General features: G+C 38.9%; 1 protein-coding gene across 2 annotated transcripts; it reads left to right on the forward strand.

The window, feature by feature from the left end:
- The first annotated feature begins 2,646 nt into the window (after positions 1-2,646).
- LOC121980350 (ATP-citrate synthase alpha chain protein 2-like) lies at positions 2,647-6,831 on the forward strand. 2 transcript variants are annotated; one of them, XM_042532361.1, is made up of 12 exons: positions 2,647-2,867; positions 3,174-3,350; positions 3,435-3,677; positions 3,905-3,956; positions 4,215-4,329; positions 4,427-4,508; positions 5,047-5,142; positions 5,230-5,331; positions 5,436-5,552; positions 5,631-5,747; positions 5,844-5,911; positions 6,774-6,831. In XM_042532361.1, exons 1-12 carry the CDS (start codon positions 2,769-2,771, stop codon positions 6,814-6,816), a joined length of 1,311 nt encoding a protein of 436 aa, XP_042388295.1. In that variant the 5' UTR covers positions 2,647-2,768; the 3' UTR covers positions 6,817-6,831. The 2 variants fall into 2 exon arrangements, with proteins under 2 accessions (XP_042388295.1, XP_042388288.1); XM_042532354.1 differs by lacking the exon at positions 6,774-6,831 and adding an exon at positions 6,007-6,243.
- The last annotated feature ends 312 nt before the right edge of the window (positions 6,832-7,143 follow it).

A 7,143-nucleotide genomic window follows, 5' to 3' on the forward strand; every position in this document is an offset into this window, starting at 1 on the left:
AATTCAAGAAGAAGAAAGGGTAGTAAAGAAATACAAGCTTACAATGAGTGCACAAACCCTAACCCTAGTTTCTTCTTCTTGCTTTGATCCGCCTCTTGACTTGGAAGAGCCTCCAAGAACCTTCAAGAACTGGCGATCTCGAGCTTGAGAAGAGCTGTGGAGGAGCTGGTGAAGATCTGAAATGAATCTGTGAAGTGATGCCGAAGACAACGCTCGCCTGCGGCTCAAATATGACGCAACGGTCGGATCCCAATCGATTCGATTATTCCCAATCGATCGGGGAGGCTTTGGATCGATCCACGGATCGATCCAGAGCGCCTCTGTGCTCTGAAAAAATGTCTGGATCGATTCACGGATCGATCCAGCGCTTATCGCGCGAAGCAGCAGCGTCCCAATCGATCCACTGATCGATTGGGACCTCTGGATCGATCCACTGATCGATCCAGAGGCTTTCTGTTCGTTGGGAAAGGTCTGGATCGATCCACTGATCGATCCAGAGCTTGGTTTTTGCCCAAAACCAAGTCCCAAACCTTCCAAACCAACATCCGGTCAAACTTAACCTGTTGGTACGTCATGCCTAGCATCTAGTCACTCCCTTGACCTGCTAGGACTCCCTCACCAAGTGTCCGGTCAATCCCTTTGACCCACTTGGACTTTTCTTTCATGCCAAGTATCCGGTCACTCTCTTGACCTACTTGGACTTTCACCTAGCTTCACTCACTAGAGTTTTCAATCTGCCTAGTTTCACTCACTAGGTCTTTCACCTGGCTTCACTCACCAGGATTTTCATACTGTCTAGCTTCACTCACTAGGACTTTCACCTGGCTTCACTCACCAGGATTTCCATCTGTCTAGCTTCACTCACTAGGACTTTCACCTGGCTTCACTCACCAGGATTTCCATCCAGTCAGGTATACCTACTTGACTCTTCTTCATTTACACTGATCAGTCCCTGATCAGAATCTCCCCATATGAACAACTGCACCTGCATTGTCCATGTGTCTACATGTATTGTCAAACATCGAAACTATGACCAAGACTCAAGCTTGGTCAAACCAGTCAACCTTGACCTAAGGGATATTGCACCAACAGCTCTCAATATGATGTATTGCATCTGTGGTTATGGATATGACTGTAGTTAGGAGAACTAGATGAATAAATAGATCTTAGTTTCATATCATCCCAAATTCTTTAAGTCCATTAGTCACTTTTTGAATGAAACCGACTGATGAACCTAAGACATTCTAAAAATAAAAACTTTATAAAATTGTAGTTTGTTTATAGATCTTCGATTTGATATATTATGCGTCTCATAGTTTAATTCGAATTAAAAGTTATGGTATCTCAAAGTTATAACAATTACGATTTCTTAGCTGCTACAACGTGTTGCTAATCATCAGAAGACCAGCAATAATATGTTGCCGATCTTCAAAGGATTAGCAACAATGTGTTGAACTGTAAACTTTGAGTATCATACTTTTTAATTCGGATTGAATCATGAAACACACAATATATCAAATTGAAAAATCTTAGATTTGATATATTATGTGTTTCGTAGTTCAACCTGAATCAAAAAGTTATGATATCTCAAAGTTTATGACATGTTGCTGATCTTAGAGGATCAACAACAACGTATTATTGATCTTAGAAGATGAGTAATAAGGTGTTGCTGATACTCTAAGATCAGCAACACACATGTTATAAACTTTAAAATGTCATAACTTTTAATTTATGTTGAATCATGGAATGCATAATATATCAAATCAAAGATATCTCAGATATCTTCGATTTGATATATTGTATGTCTCGTGGATCAACTTAACTCAAAAGTTATATTCTCTCAAAATTTATCCAACATATATATTATAATAGTTACGAAATCGTAATAACTATAACGAGGTTATAACTTTTAACTCAAATTGATTTACAAGCAATGGCGGAGCCAAGATCATCACTCGTTCTGGGCTAAATCTAAGTTCAATTGCTCAATCACTAACCATGATTAAATCTTAGTTCAATTGCTCTATCACTCGGTATTCATGCAAGACCTATTCTGATATTGACCTAAAATAATATTGTGGGTGGTTGCTACATGAAAATTGGCTAGGCTACACTGGGCTGGACCAGTGTAGCCTTGAAAGAATATTGCTAGGGGTAGTGGCTATATGGAAATTGTCTGGGTTGCACTACGCCCGTGTTTACAAGACGTACAATATATTTAATCAAATATCTTTGAACGAGCTTTAATTTAATATATTATATATTTCATGATTTTAACTTAATAAAAAAATACGACTTTTCAAAATTTACAATGTGCCCGTTATTGACGTTAAGAGTATTAGCAACACCTTGTTGGTGTTGTTAAATACTCTAACATCAACAACACGCACGGTGTAAATTTTAAAAAGTTATAATTTTTAATTCAGATTAAATTAATACATATAATATATCAAATTCAAGATATTTTAACAAACTTTCGTATATTATTGTTCGGTAAATCATACAAAATAAAGTCACTTTTAAATTTTTTATCGTCCGCGTTATTTAATTAACACGATTTCCACCGTTGCAAATCTAATCGAAATCTACTTCAGATCCTTGATTCGTCGCATCCAACGGTAGATTGATTTTCCGCATAGAATATGGTAGCTCCACCGGCGGCCTTCTGTCTTATCTCCTCCGATCTCTGATGCCGTATCGTCTCAACTTTCAGTCGATCAATCGAATCGTCAGGAGCAACCGTTTGGAGGCCAGAGGAGAAGGAGGAGATGGCCAGGAAGAAGATTCGCGAGTACGATTCGAAGCGCCTGCTCAAGCATCACCTCAAGCGCCTCGCCAACATCGACCTCCAAATCTGCTCCGCCCAGGCGAGCTGTTTCTCCATTTCATTTTCTCCAATCCTGATCTCCCGCGTCAGTTTTCAAATTTTACTTGACACTTGTTGTTCGATCTCAAGTGATCTGGTCTTCTCACTTCTGGTTTGATTTCTTCTTTCCCGATTGCCTTTTCGCTGAAGGTTCTATCTATTGTTTGAGTTTCGTTGGTTGGAGTTGGAGGGGGCCTCTAGATTTTTCAAGTTTTTATAGTGGGAGTTGGTCTGTCTCTGTGGGAGATAAAAGCTCGGATCCATTAGCGCGGCAAGTGAAAATTGTTAATTTGTTTGGTGCATTTAGGTTACGCAATCGACGGACTTCGCTGAATTGGTGAACAAGGAACCATGGATCTCTTCCATGAAATTGGTGGTGAAACCCGACATGTTGTTCGGAAAGCGTGGGAAGAGCGGCTTGGTTGCCCTCAACTTGGACTTGGCCGAGATTGCTGAGTTTGTCAAGACGCGCCTTGGATCGGAGGTAAGCATCTGTACCAATTTGCACTTTAGTGAAGCGCTGGAGTATTGGAGTGTGCTAAATGGGAGGAATTGTGATTGCATATAGGTTGAAATGGAAGGGTGCAGGGCACCAATCACTACATTCATAGTCGAGCCATTCATCCCCCATGAGCAAGAGTACTACCTTTCCATTGTATCTGAGATGCTTGGTTGCACCATTAGCTTCTCAGAGTGTGGAGGAATTGAAATTGAGGACAACTGGGACAAAGTTAAGACCATCTTCCTTCCTACTGAGAAGTCCATGACAACCGAGGCATGTGCTCCATTGATTGCAACTCTCCCTCTTGAGGTACAATGAAATCAGCACCTTTTCTAGCTTAACTTGTGATAATTATGAGAGAAGTTGCCTACTTTTTGGGCATAAAATGAGAACAGACTTGTTTGGCTAAAAGTTTATAATTACTATGACAACCACCCTCTTTAGGGCGCTATTGGTAATTAAAATGATTAAACTGCTTTGGATCACAGGCAGAAATGGTGATTCACAGAGCTTAACTTATGGCAATTGTTTCACAGGTTCGGGGGAAAATAGGAGACTTCATTAAAGGAGTGTTTGCTGTATTCCAAGGTTTGTTCAGCACATGTGAAAGCTTATATTTTTAGTTATACAAATATTTTGTGCCTAGTAGCTAATTGTTTGTCAAAAAAAAGTCATTATGATTTTATGATCTTTCTTAACTTGTCCATAGGAATTCCTTTGAATACAGAACTGACTTCTGCAGAAAGAAAGTTCTTTTAGTGCATGAAAAGATGCTTAAGAGCAACCATATTTGCTTTTATAGTTATGTATCACTGTGGCTTGGAAGTAATCGTGTTATCATTGCAGACTTGGATTTCAGTTTTATTGAAATGAACCCGTTCACTTTAGTGAATGGAGAACCATATCCACTGGATATGCGAGGGGAACTGGATGACACAGCTGCTTTTAAGAATTTCAACAAGTATGTGATTGTTCTTACTTTGCCTTGAGGCAAATATGCTGGATGTTAGCTCTCTATCTTTTGATATTACTGGGCTTAGCTCTGAAAAGCTTTTCAGATGGGGGGACATTGAATTTCCACTCCCTTTTGGAAGAGTCTTAAATCCTGCTGAAAGCTATATCCATCGACTCGATGAAAAGGTAGGAAGTTTTAGATTTTCTATCAGAGCGTCTTTCTGATAGTGTCAGTAGTCATGAAACATAAACTCTAGCAGTAGTGATTTTAATATATAGATCTTTTTGCACCAATAATCTGCTATTAAACTTCTGAGGTAGCATGGGAAAGATTCTACATTTATATACACTTTGAAGAGTTTACTCAAGTATGTGCTGAAAATAGTTATAGGCAGTGCCTTAGCACTTGAAGATGCATGCTCATTTGTTTCTATTCCCATCTGAAATTAATGGCAAGCAAGCCTGCTTCAGACATTCCAAAGGAACATGGCTAACATAAGGAAAAAAGAATAGAACATCCTGATCCATAGCAAGCATTGCAATGCTTCATTCAGTTTTCGTCCAATGATCCCGTGAACACATTCTGCAATAAGTATTAGTGCTCTAATATTTGTCCCTCTATTCTTTGTATCTCACTTTTATTTTCTCCTTTCAACTAGTGACTTCTATACCTATGTCCTCATACCTAGATCATTCATTTAAAGTACTATCATTTTGATTTCAGACTAGTGCCTCATTAAAGTTCACCATTCTAAATCCCAAAGGACGCATATGGACCATGGTGGCTGGCGGCGGTGCAAGCGTCATATACGCTGATACAGTAAGTTGTTTCTATTACAGAATTTCACAATATTTATGCACCAAATTCATAGTATTGCTTGAGTTTGATTGACATTGTCAAAATTAGGTTGGGGATTTGGGTTATGCATCAGAACTAGGAAATTATGCAGAATACAGTGGTGCTCCAAATGAGGAGGAGGTCCTGCAATATGCCCGAGTTGTTGTTGATGTATGATTATATTTTTATCTTTTTGGCATTTTTCTCTTCTACTCTTTCAAGAAGGTTTATTCTTTCCATTGAAACCCCCAAAATGAGGCCTCTGTGCTTTGTAGTGTGCAACCGCAGATCCTGATGGCCGCAAGAGAGCCCTTATTATCGGTGGGGGTATCGCTAACTTCACTGATGTTGCAGCTACATTTAACGGCATTATCCGAGCTTTGAGAGAGAAGGTTAGTTGACTTGATGAATTGGATTTCGGTTACTCAAACAATGTCAGCATGATTCCAAGATTTACTATTTGAACACAGCAAGCAAAGCTAAAGGCTGCAAGGATGCACATCTTTGTGAGACGAGGCGGTCCCAATTATCAGATTGGCCTTGCAAAAATGCGGGCTCTCAGTGAGGAACTTGGGGTACCACTCGAGGTAAGAACCTAGAACTGACTTCTCATTATCCATGTTCTATTACATATAAAGTAGTAAAACGTAGACTTGTTTTGCTGTTTCAAATTACACTTGTAGGTATATGGGCCAGAGGCAACAATGACAGGGATTTGCAAGCAAGCTATTGACTGCATCATGTCGGCCGAGTAATTTCCTAATCATTTTTATTTCCTTTCATTTCTCGATCAATGTTTCAGTTTGAGGAGTGATCTTTTGAGTGAGACTATATCTTGCCGTGTAGTGTAAACAAAAGGTTGTCGATGCAACGATACCTGAACGGCCATGCCGAACTCTATCCTAATAAAAAGGGTAAACATTCTTATGCTGAAAGCCCATAAAGGACCCTTTGGTATGCCAATAACATATGTAACCTATCTAGAAAGCCTTTTGTAGGCACACTTTGCAGATCAATCAATTGTTTGTGACTTGGACTAGATGAAATGTTATGCATGCTGTAGATCTTATTGAACTTTCGTGTGCTATCTCAGAAAAAACAACCTACCAAACAAAATGATGTGCATTTTAAAATAGATATTCAACACATATTCATAATATTTGAAACTTATTAAATCTATTATAATGTTTGGATTGAATAGAGTGCAAGGTATACAATTCGACAGAGAAATTGCACAATCGTTTGTTTATTTAGGTGGGCGAGTGTTCAAGCACCTGATACACACCATTTATCAGTTCATTCACACGATATACACAATCAATCAAGTCAAACCCCAGGGGCATTTATTTAGATTGGAACACATGTTGACCCGATTTTATAGGGAAAGATACAATGGTGTTGTATAAGTTAGAGCGGAGTCATAGAGCTTTTAATTTTTATAAGCCAATGAACATTTGCTCCAGTTGTCTCATTATGGTTGTTGATTACAAGGAGATTATATACACTGAGGCCTGAGAGATGAATTCATCCAAATGTTTTCTCAATGCTGTAGCACATATAAAGAAACCCATCTTCATCTTTGTATGGCTCATGTAGCGAATCCATGATAGCAGCTTCAAGAAAGTTCACTTCGATATAAGCTCAGTTTATATATAAATTCGCGATCGAGAAGAAATGAAGTACAGGAGTACCTGTTTGAGGCAAAGTATTATTAACAAACATGAAAAGAGCTTTCCCAGCGGCAAGATGCAGCCTCCTCCTACTTAGCACGTGAATGAGCTGCCCAACTGACATGTCTCGAGGGATTCCATTGCTGAACTGGTTGTGCAAAATGAAAATGAAAAGTGCATTATACATTATCACATCAAGAGTTTGCTACAACATGCAATCTACTTTGATGTGCGTATTTCTGTAATTCATGAAGAGAATTGTCATCATGTCAAAACAGACAAAAAGTTCTCATTAAACAGATGCCTAGGTTGA

Source organism: Zingiber officinale, chromosome 1B (assembly GCF_018446385.1).
Source record: "Zingiber officinale cultivar Zhangliang chromosome 1B, Zo_v1.1, whole genome shotgun sequence".
Lineage (NCBI taxonomy): Eukaryota > Viridiplantae > Streptophyta > Magnoliopsida > Zingiberales > Zingiberaceae > Zingiber > Zingiber officinale.